General features: G+C 47.7%; 1 protein-coding gene across 3 annotated transcripts in view; it reads left to right on the top strand.

Moving 5' to 3' along the window:
- Nucleotides 1-21,568, top strand: part of LOC115086762 (nuclear RNA export factor 1-like) — a 433,094-nt gene that overhangs the window by 58,247 nt on the left and 353,279 nt on the right. For all 3 annotated transcript variants that reach the window (XM_029593060.1, XM_029593058.1, XM_029593057.1), the window contains one exon: nucleotides 9,711-9,815. In XM_029593060.1, the coding sequence (XP_029448920.1) occupies nucleotides 9,711-9,815 (105 nt within the window). The remainder of the gene's footprint in view (nucleotides 1-9,710; nucleotides 9,816-21,568) is intronic.

Below are 21,568 nucleotides of genomic sequence, written 5' to 3'. Positions count from 1 at the left end.
GCCATGTATCCTCTAGACTCAGCTGCCAAAGATCTCCTGGCATGTCTGAAAGTGGATGCCATGGTCTGCGCGGTCTCGAAGCGCACTACTATCCCGGTCAAGGGAGGAGCAGCACTCAAGGATGCTCAAGACAGACGTCTGGAATCCATCCTCAAACGGACCTTTGACGTCTCTGCTATGTCTTTACAGATCGCGGCCTGCTGTGCCATGGTGACACGCGCCTGCTTAGCACAGACCAGGAACAACACTCCTGGGGAGGCGCTGGAACCAGCTGTATCCTTCCACACAGATCCCGCTTCTGATCTGGCATGCACAGCAGCTAGAGGAGTGTCATCCGCCGTGGCAGCCAGAAGACAAATCTGGCTCCGAAACTGGTCTGCCGACGCATCCTCAAACGAGACTCACAAGGATGCTTTTCAAGGGAACACTCCTGTTCGGAAGTGAACTAGAGAAACTAGCCAACAAATGGGGCGAGTCCCCACTGCCACGGCTACCGGAGGACAGGAACAAGAGAAACCAGCGATCCTTCCCCAGAACCTCCAGGGGCAGAGGATCACAGCGCTTCAACCCATATAGAAGCACATATCAAGCGGCCCACCCTGCAGGCTGGAGCCAGTCCTTTCGGAACAAGCTCAACAAAAGAGGAGCCAGCTCGGGCTCCGGCCCCAGCCGCACCCACAATGAAAATCAGCTGATCCGTCCAAAGGAAGAAGCCATAGGAGGCAGACTTGCCCTATTCTACCAAAGATGGGTCGAGATGACTTTGGACAAGTGGGTCCTATCCATCATTCGAGAGGGATATTACCTGGATTTCCACCACCTCCCTCCGGACAAGTTTGTGGAATCTCCCTGCCACGACCCTTCCAAGAGAATGGCAGTGGAAGCTATACTGACCAGATTGCTAGCCTTAGAGGCTATAACACCGGTGCCTCCACAACAAATAAATACTGGACATTATTCCATCTATTTTATCGTCCCCAAGAAAGAAGGAACGTTCAGACCCATCCTGGACCTCAAAGCTGTCAACCATCACCTGAAGATTCCTCGCTTCCGCACGGAAACCCTATGCTCGGTAATAAGGGCGATACAACTGGGAGAGTTCCTTACATCCCTGGATCTATCGGAAGCCTACCTACACATTCCTATCCATCAAGGGCATCGGCGTTTTCTATGCTTCTCGATCCTGGACCATCACTACCAGTTCCGGGCACTACCTTTCGGGTTAGCCACTGCACCCCGGACGTTCGCCAAGATCCTAGTGGTGGTAGCAGTAACACTGAGGAAGGAAGGAATCCGCATGCACCCTTATCTAGACCAGCACTTCTCAACCGGTGTGTCGCGACACACCAGTGTGTCGCCAAGCACCGGCAGGTGTGTCGCGTGCTACCAGTCTCTCCCACTGCTCTTCCTTCCCTGCTGCCGTTGCCGCCAGGCTATCAACATGTTCAAGCCCAGTGGGAACGGCAGCGGTGCTAGAAGAACCAGTGGCACCCGCGGCTGGCCTTTTCTTCTTCCTGCGCCCCCCCCCCCCCCCCCCCCCCCGTGACCCGGAACAGGAAGTGATACACGGTGCACGGGAAGGAGAAAGAGAGCCGTGCCGCATGGGAAAAATAGCAGCGGCATCAGCCCCCATGTAATCGAAGTATTTATTTATTTATTTCACTTTATATACCGACTTTCAAATTCATTTCAAGGCGGTTAACAATAAATTAAGTTGCAGTAGCAACACTCAAATACATTTAAAACAATCCTTACACATTTTACAACACATAAGATTTAAACTAAAGCATTTTAAATACCACTTTAAATACAGCCATACACTAGAACCCCACCTCTTCTTCCCCTATCGTCGTACCATTTATCCTCTATCCCATCCTCCTGCTTGTTTAGCTGGTAATCGGGAAAGGAGACAGTAGCATGAGCCTCCTGCGGCAGATGATGTTCTTCTTTCTTGGCCTGCGGGGGCTGGAGGAAGAGGAGGCTGCTGCAGCTACCATTTGTGCTCGGGGGGGGGGGAGAGAAAGTGAGAGAGAGAGAAGCAGCCAGCCTGAAGGCAACATCAAGCTGCAGGAAGAAGGCAGACATGGGAGTGTTTTTCACTCTCTCCTGTGGCGCTCTGAAGAAGAAAAGGCCTTTGACAGCAGTGTGTGATCGAGAGCCTGTGTGTAAGTGAGAGAATGTATTTGATTGAGAGCATGTGTGTGGTTGAGAGAAACTGGTCAGAGAGCTGATGTGTGTGTGTGTGTGTGTGTATATGTGAGAGACAATGTGACTGTGTGTGTGGGTGTGTGTGAGAGTGAGAGAAAAAGCATGGAAGTGAGAAAGCTGGGTATGTGAGAGCATGGGAGTAAGAAGCCTGGTGGTGTGGGGGTGGAGGAGGTGTGTGAAAGAAAGCATGGGAGTGAGAAGCCTGATTATGTGAGAGAGAGCATGGGAGTGGGAAAGCTGTGTGTGAATGCCACTGGCCACTCCTCTGGACCCAGTGCTAGCTGCTGAGTCTCTCAGGACTTTTTCCCCATTCTCCCGGGCTAGACAGTGTGTTTGGTTGCGCGGCCTGAGCTTAATGGTATGCCCTGCATGAGCCATTGCTTGTGCTGCGGGGAGCGGCTTTCTAGCCATGATTCGGCTGACTGCTGTGATCGGTCCCTCCCGGGGGGGGGGGGGGGCTTCTCCGGGCACTTCAGTGCTTGTTCTGGTGCAACAGAGCTCTGGTAGAGCCATTGCTGCTTCCGATGTGCAGGCTGACCCATTCCCTCTCAGCGCAGGAACGGCGACCATTTTGGATAGTTTTCGCGCGGCTGAGGCAAGAGGTTTAGGAGGAGGGGATTTTCCTCTGGTGCTTTCTTCCGCTGATTTTCTCCTCGAGGCGGCCCAGGGGGACCATGGGGGGGGGGGGGGCGCTCTAGTGGGGACCTCAGTACCCTGGTTGGGTGTCTTGGAGGTCAGCCTGCGATCTCCCTAGAGTTTATTCTTCTATTGCACCAAGCCTTTTTGACCAGTGGTGCTCACAAGAGGGGCTCTCCAACAGGTCAAGTTCCTGAGGGCCCACCTGGGAAGGTGGCCAGGAAGGAGGACCCGATGTCGGCCACATGGATCCAGAATCTTCATATCCCTGTGGTGCGAGGCGTTTCCCCGGAGTTCTGTGACGGACAAATCCAATTAGGAGGAGGGTCATGGGGATCCGTCACTGCCCTCCGATAGCCCGGACCCTGGACACGAAGCTGATGTTCTCCTCTCTGCTGAGAGTGATGACCCTAAGGTAGTCCAACTATTCTGTCATGAGGAGCTGGCCCCCTTAATCCCGCACGTCCTGCAGGAGTTGGGTATTGCGACTTCTGTGACCCAGAGTCCAGACAAGATCGATTTTAGTATTAGCGGGTCTGCGGGGCCATGCTCTAACCTTTCCTCTCCATGCCATGGTGCAGCAATTGATGGTTCTGGAAGTGGGATACTCCAGAGACGGGGCTTAAGGTGGTTGACAGAGCCATGGACAAGTTTTACCCTCTTCCGGAAGATATTTTGGAGCTATTATGTGTTTCAAAAGTGGACGCATCCGTTTTAGCGGTCACAAAGCGGACTACCATCCCGGTGGCAGGAGCGTCAGCATTGAAAGATCTCCAGGATCGCAAGTTGGAAGGTCACCTTAAGAGGATTTTCGAAGCCTCTGCCCTGGGCATTCATGCTGTGGTTTGCAGTAGTTACATGCTCCAGGCTGTTGTGACCGTCGCTGCTCGACATCCTCACTCCGCCTTCTTTTCCTCTGTGGCGGCTGGCTGCCGCAGCGTCTCCATGCCGTCTCCCTCTGGTGTCCCCGGACCGGCTCAATGTTGCAGATCCGCCATGTTGCCTGAAGACCTAGGGCGCGCACGCGCACTCGGAAGTACCAGCAAGAGCGCGAACCTCAGGGGCGTCCTCCTGAGATGACGTCATCCACTTCCAATATTTAAAGGTCTCTATTTCGCTAACAAACTGAGTTAGCAAAGACTCGCTTCGGCTATCCAAGCTACTCTGCCTCCTCGGACTTACCAGAGGTACCCGCTCTTTGGAGGCCTCGCTCTTTTTCTTTACTTTCAGATTACAGATAGGAACCGGTGCTCGCTCCTCGAGGGCCCATGTTCCTGGACACTCTGAAGATTCTCTTCTGCCTGGAAGCTATCGCTGCTACAAACATTTGTGAGTAACCATCGCTCTCTCAGAGCTTTCCCTGGAGCCAGGTACTCGGTCCTCGAGGGCATAAAGCTTTCCAGCTCCCTAGCTTCCTTAAGATCTTACTTGAGTTTTGTCATCTAGTTCTGTTCATGAACTCTGCCTACTTACTTTCTACAGTTTCTTAACAGCTTAGCTGTTCCAGTACCTGAGGGACTACAGCCCTGCCGGGCATATCAGCTCACTACTGCTACCTCTGGTGGTTCCAAAAACCTGTTTAATAAAAGAACAAATGTGTGTCTGTCTCCATACTCAAGCCTAGCCGGTGGTCCCTCTCGGAATATCCTCCCAGGGGCGTGGTCATCTACCACCGGCCCAGGGATCCACCCACTACTATATCAGATTCATTATAGATTGCTACTCCTGAGCAAGACGATTTCTGAGACACTACAAGATTGCTGACTCCTCCTTAGGAGCCTATAATAACAGATTACTACTCCGCAGTCTAACATCAGAGCTTTCCTAACAGATTGCTAACTCCTCCCTCCTTCAGGAGCCTGCTACACAGTTCCTAAAACAGGCAGGCTTCTGTTGGGTGCAACAGTTGCTAAGCGCCAAGGATTTGGAGTCCCAGGAGGCGAAGCAGGTGGAACATCAGGAAGCTGCCGTTGCTTATGGTGCAGATGCTTTGTGTGACCTTCTTCGCACCTCGTCATGGATGATGGTGTCGGCGGTCTTGGCTAGGAGGCTCTTGTGGCTCCGCAGCTGGGCCATGGATGTATCTACAAAGGCCCAGCTTGGTGCCCTTCCCTTCAAAGGCAAGCTGTTTTTCGGAGAGGACTTGGAGAAGCTAATCAAGCAGCTGGGGGTGCATAAGCTTATCAAGCAGCTGGGGGTGCATAAGCTCCCGGAAGATAAGCCAAAGGGACAGAAATCTTTCCCCCTGGCCCGCTCTTGTTTTCACAGCCAAAGACACTTTTGACAGAGCAGGGTGCAGAGCGCAGGCCAAAGACAAGCCTCGGGGAGGTTCCAGTCTTGGTCATAGGCCTACCATGGGTGTCGAGCAGCCTGAGATGGTTCTGGGCAGGGGCCCAAAGGGGCCAAGACTGCCCAATGAGTTCTGGCTGGCCCACTCCTTGGATCCTGTTATAGGGGGCCGGCTGATTCTCTTTTATGAGGAGTGGGTCAAGATTACATCAGACCAGTGGGTTCTCAGCATGATAGAATATGGCTATGCATTAGAATTTACTCGCTCGCTACACAACTTTTTTCTAGTGTCCCCCTGTGGGTCCCCAGAAAAAGACTGTCGTTCGCCAGACCCTGGTGGTATCCAAAGTCTGGGGGCCATCGTTCCTGTCCCCCCATCAGAACACGGAACGGGACTTTACTCCATTTACTTCGTAGTTCCGAAGAAGGAGGGGATCTTTTGGCCCATCCTAGACTTAAAGAAAGTGAACGTTACTGTCATGGTGCTGCATTTCCGGATGGAGACGCTCCACTCTGTAATCGCAGCAGTATGGAAGGGTGAATTCCTGGCATCACTAGATCTAATGGAAGCTTATCTTCACATCGGGATTTGCAAGGACCATCAGAGGTTCCTCAGATTTATGGTTCTCGGGCAACATTTTCAATTTTGCGCTCTTAACATTTGGCCTTGCCCTGGCTCCTCGGACCTTCACCAAAGTTATGGTGGTGGTGGCTATGGCCCTACGGAAAGAAAGGGTTCTGGTACATCCCTATCTGGACAATTGGCTCATCCGAGCAAAATCGGCAGATCAATGCTCGAATGCAGTGGATGTGGTCCTATACCGCCTGAAGTCTCTGGGATGGGTGGTCAACCTCGCCAAGAGCCATCTAGCCCCATCTCAGGTCCTGGATTTTTTGGGAGTGCATTTCGATACTCAAGTGGGCAAGGTATTCCTCTGAGGACAGAATTCTAAAATTGTGCAGCCAAGTCCGCTGTCTCTTGCAAGCCTTAGTGCCCGAGGTCTGGGATTACCTGCAGGTTCTTGGTTCCATGGCGTCGACCTTGGAGCTGGTCCTGTGGGCCTTTGTGCATATGAGGCCTCTACAAGCTGCTTTGCTGTCCTGCTGGAACCCACTGTCGGAACAATTCCACCTACCGCTGCTGCTTACCAGCGTTGCCAGGTCCAGTCTTTCGTGGTGGCTTGCCCAGGACAACTTGGAGTGCGGAATGAATCTGGAAATACCCCAGTGGATTGTGGTGACAACAGATGACAGCCTCTCCGGCTGGGAAGCAGTATGCCAGACTCAGTTGGTTCAGGGCAGTTGGTGTCCGGTGGAAGCATCTTGGTCAGTCAGTCATCTCAAGTCAAGGGCTGTCCTGCTGGCTCTGCAGAGCTTCCTCCCCCCTCCTGTACAATCGGGCAATGTCAGTGTAATCCGACAATGTGACGACCATAGCCTATATCAACCGGCAGGCAGGAACCAGGAGCTGTCCCATAGCGATGGAAGTGGAGAAGCTGATGTCCTGGGCAGAACAGCATCTAGTGGTGTTGGCAGCGTCCCACATTGCGGGATCGTTCAACATGCAGGTGGACTTCCTCAGCCGCCAATAGCTGGACCCAGGAGAGTGGGAGCTGTCCGATGCAATGCCCCTGATCTGTGCAGGTGGGGCGAACCTCACGTGGACCTGATGGCAACTCACACAAATGCCAAGGTGATGTGCTTTTTTAGTCGCAGAAGAGATTACAGCCTGGAGGGAGTCGATGCCCTAGTAGTCCCTTGGCCGCATGATGTCCCTCTTTGTGTTCTCCCCTTGGCTGATGGTGGGAAAACTAATCAGGAGGGTAGAACTTCACCTGGGATGAGTGATTCTAGTGGCACCAGAGTGGCTGCAAAGGCCTTGGTTCGCGGACCTCGTAAATCTGGCATTGGACAGCCCTCTCCGTCTCTGTCATATTCCGAATCTCCTTCGACAGGATCATATATTTTTCGATCAGGCGGATCCCTTTTGTCTTGCGGCCTGGCTTTTGAGTGGCGACAGTTGAGGAAGAAAGGTTATCCGGAGGCAATTATTTCGACTCTGCTGTGGGCCCGGAAAACCTCCACATCCCTGGCATATGTTCGCGTCTGGAAGGTCTTCGAGGCCTGGTGCCAGCCTCAAGGGGTGGATCCTCGCAGAGCTTTGGTGTTTCTAGTTCTTTCTTTTCTGCAGAATGGCCTGGACAAAGGGTTGTCTTATAATTCACTGAAGGTTCAGATCTCCGTCCTGGGATGTTTGAGGGGGTCACATCCAGGGTGCTCCTCTGGCGTCCCATCTGGATGTGGTGCATTTTCTCCGGAGTGTGAAACGTGTGCCCCCTGACTCTGACTCTGCCCCTCCTGGAGTCTGAACTTGGATCTCTGGGGGTTGTCTATGCCCCTTTTGAGCCGCTTAGGAAGGCCATTTTAAAGGATCTCACGCTGAAAATGGTGTTTTTGGTGGCCATTTGTTCAGCTAGGAGGGTTTCGGAGCTTCAAGTCTTGTCCTGCAGGGAGCCTTTCCTCCGTATCTGATTCGAGTCTCACTGCAAACTGTCCCATCTTTTTAGCCAAAAGTGGTCTCTGCCTTTTACTGGAATCAATCTGTGGAGCTCCCAGCTTTTTAGACTGTGGAGCTGACAGGTCCTCATTCGAGACAACTTAGACAGCTGGATGTAAGATGTGCTTTTTTTGCTGTATCTAGAGCAGTGGTCCCCAACCCTGTCCTGGGGGCCCACCAGCCAGTCGGGTTTTCAGGATATCTACAATGAATGAATGCATGAGAGAAAATTTGCACATTATGGAGGCAGTGCATGCAAATTTTCTCTCATGCATATTCATTGTGGATATCCTGAAAACCACTGGCTGGTGGGCCCCCAGGACAGGGTTGGGAACCACTGATCTAGAGGCTACCAATGGATTCCATTTGTCAGATCACCTTTTTGTTCAGTGGCATGGTGCGAAGAAGGGACAGTCTGTGTCTAAAGCGACTATTGCTCGTTGGTTAAAGGAGTCCTTAGCATCTGCATATATCTGGTCTTGTCACCCAGTCCTGGAGGGCCTGAGGGCTCATTCTACCCGAGTTCAGGTGGCTTCATGGGCAGAATGCCAGCTGGGTTCTCCACTGGAAATCTGCAGGGCGGCTACCTGGAAGTCTTTACACACCTTTGCCAGACACTACCGGCTGGATGTCCAGGATTCGGACCCCGGCAGTTTCGGTGCCAGTGTCATCCGAGCAGGACTCTTGCAGTCCCACCCTAATAAGAGAGCTTGGGTACATCTCAGCAGTCTGTACATACAGGGAAAGGAAAATTGGTTCTTACCTGCTAATTTTCGTTCCTGAGGAACCACGGATCAGTCCAGACGTCGCCCGCTTATTGAGGGATTCAAGGCTGTGGGTGGAGAGCCTGCTCAATCTGTTCTGTTGACTTTAGCCTTTTCTGAAGAAATGTATAGGTATTTTTCTAAGGCTTGTTCCTGTTTTCAAAGTTCTGTTCTTCATCCTCTCTTCGTTTGGGGGGTGGAATAGAATTAGGTTAATGCATAAAAAGGTTATTCTATACGATTATTCTGCTTGGGTATGAACAAATACTGAGGAGCAGCAGGTGGCACACCAAGTTAAGAGAGGACGCTCTCGAAGTAAGCAGAAAAGGTGAGGTGGAGCAGGTAGGTAAAAAAAAAAAAAATTGGGGTGGGGAGGAACTAGGTTTTCAAATTGCACGTATTATTAAATCTACTCAGAATAGTAGTTAACCTATGTGACACCCAGTCTTACATGCTTGATTCCCAACTAAACCTTTAAAAAATGTATCCCAGTATTCTGTTTTGTTTATAAGGCAGTGGTAGCATTCGGTGAGTGAAGAAAGTGTGACAGCGCCGTTCCAGCAGAGGAGGCTGCAAGTCTGTGTTCAAGTTGATCAGAGCCCTGTAATAAGACTATAAGAAATTGCCATACTGGGTCAGACCAAGGGTCCATCAAACCCAGCATCCTGTTTCCAACAGTGGCCAATCCAGGATACAAGTACTTGGCAAGTAGCCAAACACTAAGAAGATCCCATGCTACTGATGCCAGTAATAGCAGAGGCTATTTCCTAAGTCAAGTTGATTAATAGCAGTTATTGTCCAGACTGGCATGGAGAACTAATGTAACTTCAGTTGATAGAAAGTAACCAAAATTACATTTTCTAAATGTTTAATTAAATTTATTTCAGATAACTAACTACAAATCAATAGCTTTATCAAAAGAGAATCCATTTCTTTTGGTCTGATTCTATTCAGGAGTTTTAAACAAGCTAAATTATCAATTTTTCTATATGTGCTAAAACTGCACATTTTTTTTCTGTGTAGTTTTATCCACTAATATTTTTCTGCATATTTTAAAATCCTTCAAATTCCAGGAAGCTGAGTAACAAGGCAAGACTTATTAATGCCTTTTAATGTTATAGTGCATTAAAACACACAATTCAGGTGCATTGATAACTTTTCATTATATGGAATCCATTGTCGTTTTTTTTTTTTTTTTTTTCAATCTTTTATTAATTTTGCATGCATTTAGCTAATGGTAGTTTTTATTGTTTCAGTTCCATTATGTAAATGGAATGGCAGTTTTCTTTGTTGACAATGTAGTAACGGCGAGATCTTTGGAGCAAGCATCTGGAAAAATTCAAGGAGAAGAAAACTACAAGGTATGCATCTGTTTAAGATTAGCTGTAAGTAAACTGTCATCCTTGAATTACCTCTTATTCCTTAAGAATAAGAGGCTATGGGTTTTTCAGATACTGGTTTGGCAATTCTTGTAGTTCAGGGTCAGAACCAGGTATATGCAGTTGGGATTCCCCATGCCTCCGGGAGAACACTTAATGTGAATTGGAAATGACTCAGAACTCTTCTGTTATAGCATATAAGGATTCTTTACTTGGGAAACTGAGACAGAAAAATAATAAACATTATTGGCCTCATTTTAAAAAGTATTTACATATTTAAAATTGGGTTTTACACATGTAAATGCACTTCATCCGTGTAAGTGAGCTTTTGAAAATTGCTACAATATATGCCATTGAATAAGTGTAAGGGCACGTTAGCTGTTAAATTGCTTTTTAAAATTGCTATGATAGTATGTTACAATTAGACATTGTAACATTAGGCATTGTATTGTGTGCTAGATTGTCCCTGCATTCCAGTCTTGTTCCAGCCTTGTTCCTGCATCCTACTGATCCAGCATCCTTCTGTTCCTATTATACAGTTAAATGGTCCTGTACATAGGGATTGTGCTGGTCTGACCAGCACAGTAGGCAGGGAAGAAGATGGAGACACATGCTGGAGCATAGGGTTATTTATGCTTGCTTTATATTCCGCTTTTCAGGCACTTCAAAGTGGATTACATTCAGGTATTATAGGTGTTTCCCTGTTCCCAGAGGAGTCCCAATCTAAGAAGAAGATTTATCAAGCTGCGATATGGCTATAACATTTGTTAAACAATGTATATTGTACAATATCGCTTTATCGAGGCGATATAGCGTGATGTTTGGGCCATAAACCCGCTCATATTACAATGAACTGCTTTGCATGGTATTTGAATGCACGAATTTCACAAATCCATGCAAAGCAACTCATGCATATCTAATCCTATGTAAATAAAATAATGTGGCTGTCTTAGAAATAGGTCAGCTATGCTATTTTATCGACACATTTTCCTGGCGTGTAGACAGATGGACTCAGAATCAGTGGGTTTATACTCCCCTGCCCACAGATGGAGACGGAGCAAGCTGACGTTACAGTATATATAACCCTGCAGTGACCCAAACCTGCCAGTATTCTCCATCTCCAGCAGATGGTGGATTGGCATCTCCCTCTGGGGAATGCTTTATGCCTTTTGAAAGGAGAAATTTGAAATTCTAAATTCAGTTTAAAAAAAAGCCCCGCTGTCCTGTGGTGATACCTAAAGGTCCCTCCCCCAGTTGAGAATTCCTGATGTAATTTTCATAGTCCCTCAGAGGTAAGCCTCTGTCCGGTAGCTGGACTTAGCTGCTAGTTCAGCTGAAGGCAGTGGGTGCAGGAGGTCGAACATGGTGGTGATAGCAGAGGCCCTCTCCCTCCTGCAGCTAGACACAGTCTCTGTACTCAGCCGGTAAGCGCTGAGCTCAGGTGAGGTTTAAAAATAAAAAAAAAAAAGGAGAAAATTTTACCTGAATCAGACAGGGAGGTTTCAGGACTTCCTCTGGTCTCCGTTCTTGGCGCGCCGTGCCAACTTTTGTTCCTGTTTGGGTTGAGGAACTGGAAAGCCTGACAGGTTGAGCGGCCTCCCTGTGGGCTAGGCCTCTTACTTAGGCTTTTTTCTTGCACTCCGTGTGATAGGCCGCAGCTGCCGTTTTCATGCACTCTTGTGCGTGTTCTGCTGCCTTCTATAGGCCGTTGGTATGTGCAGTGTGTTGGCTCTGTGCACGCGTTGTGTGCTTGGTTTTTGGGCACACTTTTTATGTGCACAAACTTTTCTACGCACTTATCGTGGTACACAGATTGTGCGAGCGCCTTGCTGCACTTTCTCTAGGCGCCTATTTTTAGGCACATTTCATTTTTGAGCGCGAACTGAGCCTTTCCAACGCATATTTTCCGCAGCATTAGCGCCGGTAAGCAAGAAGCCAGCCTGACCTGGCTTCTAACCTGTATCAGCACTGCTCAGATGCTCAGGGAGAATTGTCTTCCTCAGATTTTGCTAATTATGGCTCTTCCATTCTGATGATGGGTTGGTCATGGCCTTGACTGGGGGAATGCCAGATCTTGGTTCCCCCTTGACTGGCTCCTCCACTGGTGATGGCAGCTCTGTGTGACCAGCTTGGTCTGGACCTGGATGCTTTTTCTTGGGTAGAATTTCAAGACTTACAAACCTTTCTTTAGGTGAAGTCCTCCGCCTCCCCCATTTCTGTCCGGTCGGAACCTCAGCTGATGGCTTCTCCCTCTTCCAGTCCTATGCTTAAGCGCCGGGGCTTTGCTCGGTTTCCTGCGGGTGTTCCCGACAGGAATCGGGATGGCATTGATGATGAGGTTGATCCTGATTCCCTGGAAGATGGGGAAATTCCTCCAGAGCTGGAACCGTATTGAACCATTGTGCGGTTCTTTCATAGAGTTGAACTGCTGGTCCTGATTTCCCAGACCTTGAAACAGCGGGGTGTTCCTGGTTTGGATGCTATGTCAGAGCTGAGGAAGAAGCCCATTTTGGTTTCCTTATGTAAAGCCTCTTGTTTTTTCCCGGTGATGGATGCCATCCAGGAATTGATTGATCTGGAATGGGATGCTCCACAGGAAATTTTTAAAGGGGATAGGACATTGGATAGCCTGTATCCCCTGGATCTGGCTATGAGAGAGAGTGTTTGCGTTTTCCCAAAGTGGATGCTCTGGTATGTGCCATGTCTAAGCGGATGACTATCCCTATAGAGGGAGGAGCGGCCTTGAAGGATGTACATGATAGAAGGATTGAAGTTATTCTTAAGCAAGCCTTTGAGGCAGTGGCCATAAATTAACAGATTGCCTCCTCTTGTGCCCTAGTGGCGAGATCTTGTCTGCTTCTTTCTCAGGAGGTTGATGAGTCTGCAGGGAATTCCAGAGCGGTTATGGATCCTGCAGCCGCGTTTTTAGCAGACTCAGGCTGTGATTTGGTCCATATCTTGTCCAGAGGAGTGGCTTCTGTGATATCGGCTAGACGTCAACTCTGGTTGCAAAATTGTTCAGCTGATACAACTTCCAAAGCCAGTCTTACCAAGATGCTCTTGTTTGGGAGCGAGATGGAGAAACTGGCCATTAACTGGGGCGAGTCTCCGGTGCCTCTGTTGCTGGAGGATAAGAAACAGTTACACCGTCCCATTTGTATGAGGGGTCATTTCCAGGGTTCCAGGTGTTTTTTGGCCCTACAGAGGGACGACCTTTCAGCAGACTTGGCCTTTCAGTAGGTCTCAGCTCTTTTGTCCCTGGCAGCCCAAGAGAGGAGCGGCTCGGGTGGTGGACCTTCCCAAGCTTCCCAATGAAGGTTTGCCAATCCACCTTCCAGAACAGGAAATAGGGGGACGGCTCTCTCTCTTTTATCGGAGGTGGGTCCTGGAGGTGATACTTGAAGGGTATGCACTGGAATTTCGCAGTATTCCTTGGGACATGTTCATGGTGTCCCCTTGCCACTCCTTGCAGAAGAAGCAGGCAGTGGAGTTCATGCTTCAAAGGCTCCTCAGACTGAGGGCTGTGGTTCCAGTGCCCATGTCTCAAAGTATGGGGCAATATTCCATTTATTTTGTTGTGCCCAAGAAGGAGGGCTTCTTTTGTCCCATGTTGGATCTCAAGAGGGTCACCCGTTACTTGAAATGTGACTCATTTTCGAAAGGAAATCTTACGCTCTCTAATGGCGGTGCAGTCGGGGGAATTTCTGACCTCCTTGGATCTGTCAGAGGATTACATTCATATTCCCATCCGAATGGAACACAAATACTTTCTACACTTTGCGATGTTGGGGTGCCATTATCAGTTTCAGGTGCTGCCTTTTGGTCTAGCCATTGCTCCCAGAACATTTTCCAAGATTATGGTGGTGGTAGTGGCAGCTTTGCGAAAAGGGGGAATCCTGGTGCACCCGTATTTGGACGACTGACTGATTCAAGCCACATCCTAGGCAGAAAGCTGCCTGGTGACACACAGGGTGATCTCCTTATTGCAGGAGCTCGGGTTGGGTGGTGAACCTGACCACGAGCAATCGTCAACATCCCAGTCGGAATATCTGGGAGTCCAGTTCGACACTGGACAGGACAGCGTTTTCCTACCGGAAGTTTGGATCCAGAGATTGATGTCTCAAGTGTACTAGTTGATGAACACCATATGCCTGACGGTGTGGTCGTACCTACAGGTACTTGGCTTGATGGCAGCCACTTTGGAAATGGTGCCGTGGGCAAGGGCGATGTGTCCTCTTCAGCGCGCTCTGCTATCTCCTAGGAACCCGTAGTCTCAGGATAATGTGGTTGGCTCCTCTTGCCGATGTAAATCTGCTCCCGCCTCCAGTCGTGGCTACAGGAGGATCATCTGAGAAGGAGTTTCCTTGTACTCTCTGGCCTGGTTGGTACACACGACAGATGCGAGTCTCCGCAGTTGGGGGGGCTCGCTGTCTGGAGTTAAGAACATAAGAACATGTCATACTGGGTCAGACCAAGGGTCCATCAAGCCCAGCATCCTGTTTCTAACAGCCCAGGGGCGCTGGAATGCTGAAGAGTCCTGTTGGAACATCAATCGCCTGGAGGCCCGGACAGTACAGCTAGCATGCTTGCAGACCAGCCACACGCTTCGGAATCAAGCAATTTGTGTGATGTCGGGTAATGCGACAAAGGTGGCGTGTTTCAATCGCCAGGGAGGAACCAAGAGCCATCAAGTATTGCAGGAAATAGGCAAGCTGATGAAATGGGCGGAAGGTCATCTGTAGATTCTCGGCCTCTCACTTTGCAGGAAAAGACAATATAAGAGCAGACTTTCTCAGTAGGGAGATTCCGGACCCAGGAGAGTGGGTGTTGTCAGCCGAGATGTTTCAGCTGATTGTGGATCGCTGGGACCTTCCGTTCCTAGACCTGCTGGCAACTTCTCGAAATGCAAAGGTTCCTCACTTCTACAGTCGCAGGAGTGATCCTTGGTCCCTGGGAATAGACTGTCTCATATAGGTCTGGCTGGAAGATAAGATTGCTTTATTCATTTCCTCCATGGCCTCTGCTGGGCAGGATAATTTGCAAGATCGAAGGCCACAGGGAGTTCGTAATCCTGGTGGCGCCAGATTGGCCTAGGCGACCATGGTATGCAGATTTACGATGACTCCTGGTGGAGACCCTCCTTTATCGTCCGCTGCACATGAATCTGCTTCAGCAGGGACTGGTTCTTTATGTGGATCCGACTTGATTCTGTCTTATGGTTTGGCCTTGAGAGGGCTCTTCTATTAAAGCGCGGTTATTCCTCTGTCGTGATTGCCACTTTACTCCGTGCTTACAAATTCTCCACTTCCTGGCTTATGTGTGGGTTTGGAGAGTGTTTGAAGCCTGGTGTGAGGAGCAGGGTGGTGTTCTTAGTTCAGTTAAGATCCCTCTCATTCTGGATTTTTTGTAGGATAGATTGAATAAAGGCTTGGCCTTTAATTCCTTGAAGGTGCAGGTTATGGCTCCTGTTTGTTTCAGAGCCCTGATGAATGATGTTTCCTTGACGGCTCATCCTGATGTGGCCTGTTTTTTGAAGGGAATGAAGCACCTTAGGATTCCCTTGATTACCAGTTCCATTGTGGAGTCTTAATTTGGTGCTGGACTTTTTGGCGGGCCCTACGTTCCGATCACTGCATAGTCTTTCCTTACAGATGTTGATCTTGATGTGTTCCTGGTGGTTATATGTTCTGTGCATTGGATTTCTGAGTTGCAGGCCTTGTCTTGCTGGAAACCGTTCTTTCGGGTGACTCTGGGGGTGTTACAGCTGCATACTGTTTGATCATTCTTGCCCAAGGTGGTCTCGGTCTTTCATTTGAATCAGTACATCTCCTTGCCATCCCTAGATAAGGTCAGGGATGCGGAGGAGTTTTGCCTTTTGCACTCCTTGGATGTTAAGTCTTGTCTTGTGCGGTATCTGAAGGTCTCTTAGTCTTTTCAAAAGATGGATCGCCTGTTTGCTCTCCATGGGAGGAGTAAGCAGAGCGCTCCAGCTTCGTCGGCTACCAAGGGTCCATCAAGCCCAGCATCCTGTTTCCAACAGTGGCCAATCCAGGCCATAAGAACCTGGCAAGTACCCAAAAACTAAGTCTATTCCATGTAACCATTGCTAATGGCAGTGGCTATTCTCTAAGTGAACTTAATAGCAGGTAATGGACTTTTCCTCAAAGAACTTATCCAATCCTTTTTTTAAACACAGCTATACTAACTGCACTAACCACATCCTCTGGCAACAAATTCCAGAGTTTAATTGTGTGTTGAGTAAAAAAGAACTTTCTCTGATTAGTTTTAAATGTGCCCCATGCTAACTTCATGGAGTGGCCCCTAGTCTTTCTATTATCCGAAAGAGTAAATAACAGATTCACATCTACCCGTTCTAGACCTCTCATAATTTTAAATATCTCTTTCATATCCCCCCTCAGCCGTCTCTTCTCCAAGCTGAAAAGTCCTAACCTCTTTAGTCTTTCCTCATAGGGGAGCTGTTCCATTCCCCTTATCATTTTGGTAGCCCGTCTCTGTACCTTATCCATCGCTTTTTGGATTAAGGAGGTGGTCACAGCTGCATATGTGGATGCTAGAAAGTTGTTGCCTACTCAGATTAGGGCTCATTCAACTAGGGCTCAGGCAGTGTCATGGGCGGATGTTAGTGAAAAACAATTGAAGCCAGTGGCATAAGACAACAGCCCCATCTTCTGAAGTACTGACACCTCTCCCTAAATAGTGACCCCACTTTCCATAAAAATGCTAGACTGGTATGGCCTGGTTAGTGCCAAAATGACCCTGACCAGGCCTGTGGATCTGGCAGGGGCAAGATCTGGTCAGTACCATTTTGGAGAATGGTGCCAACTGGGCCTGATGCTAGGGAGTGCCCCAGGCCCTCAGTGTTTGCAGAATGGCAATTTTAAGGTACAGGGATGTAGGGGGAGAGTCCAGAGGGGCATTAAATCCTCTTATGGACCTAGTGTTTTTATGGAAAGGGGGCTGGGGTCATTATTTAGGGAGGGTGTCAGACCCTCAGTGACTTTTAGTTCTTTTATGGGGCTGCCTTGTTGGGCTGCATGGCCCTTTAAGACGATAGCAGCCCTCTGCGTTTTGGGCTGCCTTGGCTCCTACCGCATTGTTTTGTCTTGCAGAATTTTACTGTGATATTTTGTCAGAGAGGGGCAAACCTTTGTGGGACTGCCCCTGCGAAAATGGGCCTCTCCCATGATAAAATATCATGGCTTAATGAATCCATCCTAAGTTTGTGCCTGAGGCAATGGAGGGTGAAGTGATTTGCCCAAGCTCACATGGAGCAGCAGTGGGATTTGACTCCTGGCTAATCTAGGTCACAGCCCACCGCACTAACCATAAGGTTGTTGATACTCCTTAGGATATAACTGTATTAGTATGTCTATCTAGGTAATACAGTCGCACTTCTTCCCATGCAGGATCAGGTGACATTGCTGTGGAATGTTAACCCCTGACTGTCTGGTCTAGAAGATGACCTTTTGCATCTGTCCTCCACACCCCTTCTTGAAGGCTATGCAAGCAACCCTCAAGGCCCATATTTTCTAGAATGTTCCTGTGAAGGTTTCTAGTGGAAACCCCATAACTTTCCACGCTGAGTCCTAATGGAGGAGGATGTGTGACATAAGATCCTGGAAGTCCTCCAGTTCGTCAACGCTCCTAAGAAGGTCATGGTAATTCCTATCCATGATATTTTTAAGGGCCGCCTCCTCCGCCGTGGGTGCACCCTGTTTCTATCTCCCTTGTCAGCAGAAATTACAACACCACCAACTTGGTGCAGCAGGCCATTGGGTTTGAAAAGCGGCAATTCCCCCACCAGTCAGTGGTCACGGAGTCTGCCTTAAAGGCCCAGTGCTCCTGCACCCATGCTTCGTTCTCCAAATATTTGCTTCGTTTCTTCTCCTTTTGTATCATGGGGAAGAGGAAGGGGTTGTTTTACCCCCTCTGCAGGAGCTACCTGGCAAACAACAATGCCAGAGTTTTCAGTGTCTCTGCCCTTGCCGATCGTGGCTTCTGACTTGGCCAATCGATAGCTGAGGTCTCCCTCAGCCCGATCGATCAGTCATTGCCTTATCCTCCTGGAGCGGCCGCCTGAGCATGAGATGAGTTGCTGGGGCAGGTCTGGTCTCCCAACACCACTCCTGAGTTATCGAGTGGTGTTTTGCTGGCTGCTGCTGCTGATGGACAGTGGCGTGGAACAGCTATGCTACACCAATCTTCCCAGGGGACGGGAAGTATGGCGAAAGGTGCAGGTTTTGGCAGCTTGGCTTCATGTGAGGTCCTGGCAACTGACAAGTTCTCTACTGTTGGTCTAAGAGAGATTCAAGATGCTATCAATGTTCTCCAGGTTAGACCTGCCGTTGCTAAACCTAACCAAGTATCTTTAGAAAGCTTATGAGCTGTTCTTGCTTCTGTTGAAAAGTCAGTCTCCTCCCTGGTAACGCTCACATTAGATATTCATTGTAAATGTTTGCAACAAGATCAGCAGGTTGTCTGTATGTGAAACAGCGGTCTCCAACCTAGAGACTTCTCTTTCTTTAGTTAAATATATTCAAGCAAACAAGTGGTAGACTCTATATCGGTATCACGAAAAATTGAAGGTTTGGAGAATGCTTCAAGGAGCTTGAACTTGTGTATTTTTAATTTCCCTCAGATACAGTTAATTTCTCCTTTGGAGATGTTTAAATTATATATGAAGACAGTTTTGTTTATTCAGGAAACTGCTTACCCTCCTGTTCAAAAACATTTTCTACTTACCTTCGAAAAAGAAGAGTTTGGATAGATACAGCAAGATGTTCCCTTGAACCTGACTGCACAACCTCATAACAGATCTACTTTGCTAATTTCTTTTGTGTTCTTTCAAGATCATGATAAAATTCTTTGTTTATTTTTTCGCCATTGTGACACCCTGTTTTAAGGGGGAGAAGATCTGGATTTTCCCAGATCTAGATAGGGCAACCCAAGAACTTAGAAAAAAATTTCTTGCAATGAGACCCGAGGTATTAGCCTTGGGAGCTACATATGCTGTTAGATTTCTATGCAAACGTATTGTAGTTTTTTGTTTTTTTTTTTGTGAATAGTATTTTATTAACCATCAAAATCAAAATGCAATTTACACTGATACAATATTTAACAGATGATGACTTGTTTATACAGTATATTATATAAGTAGCAAATGTAAATGCTGTTTTATTGATATGCAGTTTTTTCATACTTATAAATCTCAGACAGGCTTACAACATCGGTGTTTCTATAAGAACACAATGTAAGGTTTAGTCTATAAGGGTTACATCATTTATAAAGAGCTATACTCTATTGTTAGGGGAGGTCTTTCTCCATGTTTGGTACGGAAGCCATATCATTGAAAACTGAGGTATTCTGTGGTGTTTGCGGGCTGTTAATTTGTAAAGCTCACACATCTTGTCCACTTTAGAAATAAGCATTCTGGCGGGGATTGGTTCCGATTGTTTCCACTGTGCCACTATAACACACCTGGCTGCTATCAGTATTTGTGTGTCAGTAGCCATCCAGGTTTGGAACTGTCCAAGGGTACACTTAGCAGAGCATTTTCTGGGAGCAGGTTAATATTAGTGTTTAAAATTTGCTGTATATTTTTGACTGTCCCCCCAGAATTGTGCTCTCGGGGCACTCCCACCACATATGAAAAAATGTGCCCTTACCTCCACATCCCTGCCAGCAGGTGTCTGTACTGTTAATCTTTGCCTTATACAGACTAATCGGTGTATAATACCAACATAGCAATCCTTTATAGCTGTTTTCAGTGAGTGAAGCTGATATTGAACTTCTTTTTGTGTTAATAAAAATTAAATCCCATGTGTTGTCTCAAATTCTTTTCCTAAGTCGCCCTCCCAAGCTATCACATATGTGGGTTTTTGATTGGATTCACTATTAAGAAAATTGTAAATTTTTGAAATAACCCCTTTTATCTTGTCCACCTGTTTGCACCACCTTTCCAATTGAGTTTTCCCTTTAAGTAAATCTTCGGCTATTTTGCTGGATTGAATGAAGTGACATATTTGGGCATATGAGAAAGCACTCTATCCAGGAGTTGGTATCTGTCTCTGAGAGTCTGGAAAGTGATCAGTCCCCCCCCCCCCCCCCCCAATCTCCCATATAGTGCCCAGAGTCAAAATGTTTTTCATTTTCCAGGGTTTAAAACATGGTGACTCCCATCCAGGGGAGAATGAGCTATTATTAAACAATGATGAGCTAAGAAAATACTCTCGTCCCTACTAGTTTAAGTCACCATTGTCTCCAAACCTTCATAGTGGTTTCATAGTTGGGGGGTATTACACTTCCAGTTAACCAGGTGGTTGCCCATATGGGCATATTTCCTATCCAGATATCTGGAAATGTTGGAATCTGTATGAAAAACAGACCACCTATTCGTCCTCCACAGCAGGAAGAGACAAGGGGAAGCGGCCTCGCGGGCAACCATAGCCCGCTGGATCAAGGAAGTTATCAAGGCGGCCTACGTAGAAGCAGGCAAGCCACCACCTCTACAGATCAAGGCCCAGGCAGCATCCTGGGCAGAAACCAGAATGCTGTCACCCGCCGAGATTTGCAGGGCGGCGACATGGTCCTCCATCCACACTTTCTCCAGATTCTACCGCCTGGATGTTCAGGCTTGGGAGAACACGGCATTTGCAAGGGCAGTACTAAGTGGGTCACGGGCAGCCTCCCACCCGGTTCGGGAGTAGCTTTTATACATCCCATTGGTCCTGAGTCCATCTGCTACAAGCTAGGAAATGGAGAAATTACTTACCTGATAATTTTGTTTTCCTTAGTGTAAATAGATGGACTCAGCATCCCACCCTTGGCTGCCGTTACTTATGGAATTTCGAATGATACAAGGGTAAGCCATGCTTTCCTTCACTTTGGACACCCATCCTACCAGGTGTTGACGCTTTCCGGTTGAGGGCACTGGCAGTCTCCAGCTATAGCCAAGTCAACCAGATCAAGTTATAAAGTTTAACCAAGTTATGAAGTTATTCAAGTTAATCAAATTAGTCAGTCACACATATATCCACAATGCTTTTCGAGGAGAATACTGAAGAGCTGCACTTCCTGCAGGGGTGTATGTACTGGTGGCTGACATCAGATTGAAATCTGATCCGTCTCCAACTGCTATCAGGAGTACACTATACCCATTGGTCCTGAGTCTATCTGTCTACACTAAGGAAAACGAAATTATCAGGTAAGTAATTTCTCCATTAACGAATCACCTAGAAAATATGGAAAATCAAATAAAAGGGAGAAACTTACGGTTAATAAATTTTTCCAGAGACCTTATGGTGACCCCATGTGACATTTGAGGGCAATATCTATTACAGACATTGAAGATTTCAGAGGAAATGATCCCTCCTTACATCTATGGTGTATTATATACCAACTCTTAAAGTTGAGAACGAAGAAGAAAAGGAATTTCAAATCCTAACTCCAGTGACATCAAATGTATTGGAAACTCCAGCATTGGATATAACAAATTTGTTAGAAACAACTGAGTGAGCAAGTGAAGCCAGCTACTCTTATTGTGACGTTCTGGCTTGAATCAGATTGGATTTTAAGATCATACTTTCGTAACAGGACTGAGTTATTTCTGGGTCTAAAAGTTGGAATATTTCCAGATCTGGCGAGAAGTACCCAGCTTAGAAGAAAATCATTTCTGAGATTGAGACCCCCAATACAAAAAATTGGGAGCTATGTAT

The sequence above is a fragment of the Rhinatrema bivittatum genome, chromosome 3 (genome assembly GCF_901001135.1).
Source record: "Rhinatrema bivittatum chromosome 3, aRhiBiv1.1, whole genome shotgun sequence".
In the NCBI taxonomy this organism is placed as follows: domain Eukaryota; kingdom Metazoa; phylum Chordata; class Amphibia; order Gymnophiona; family Rhinatrematidae; genus Rhinatrema; species Rhinatrema bivittatum.
The sequence above is the reverse complement of the archived record's forward strand: the minus strand, read 5'-3'. Positions and strand labels throughout refer to the sequence as shown.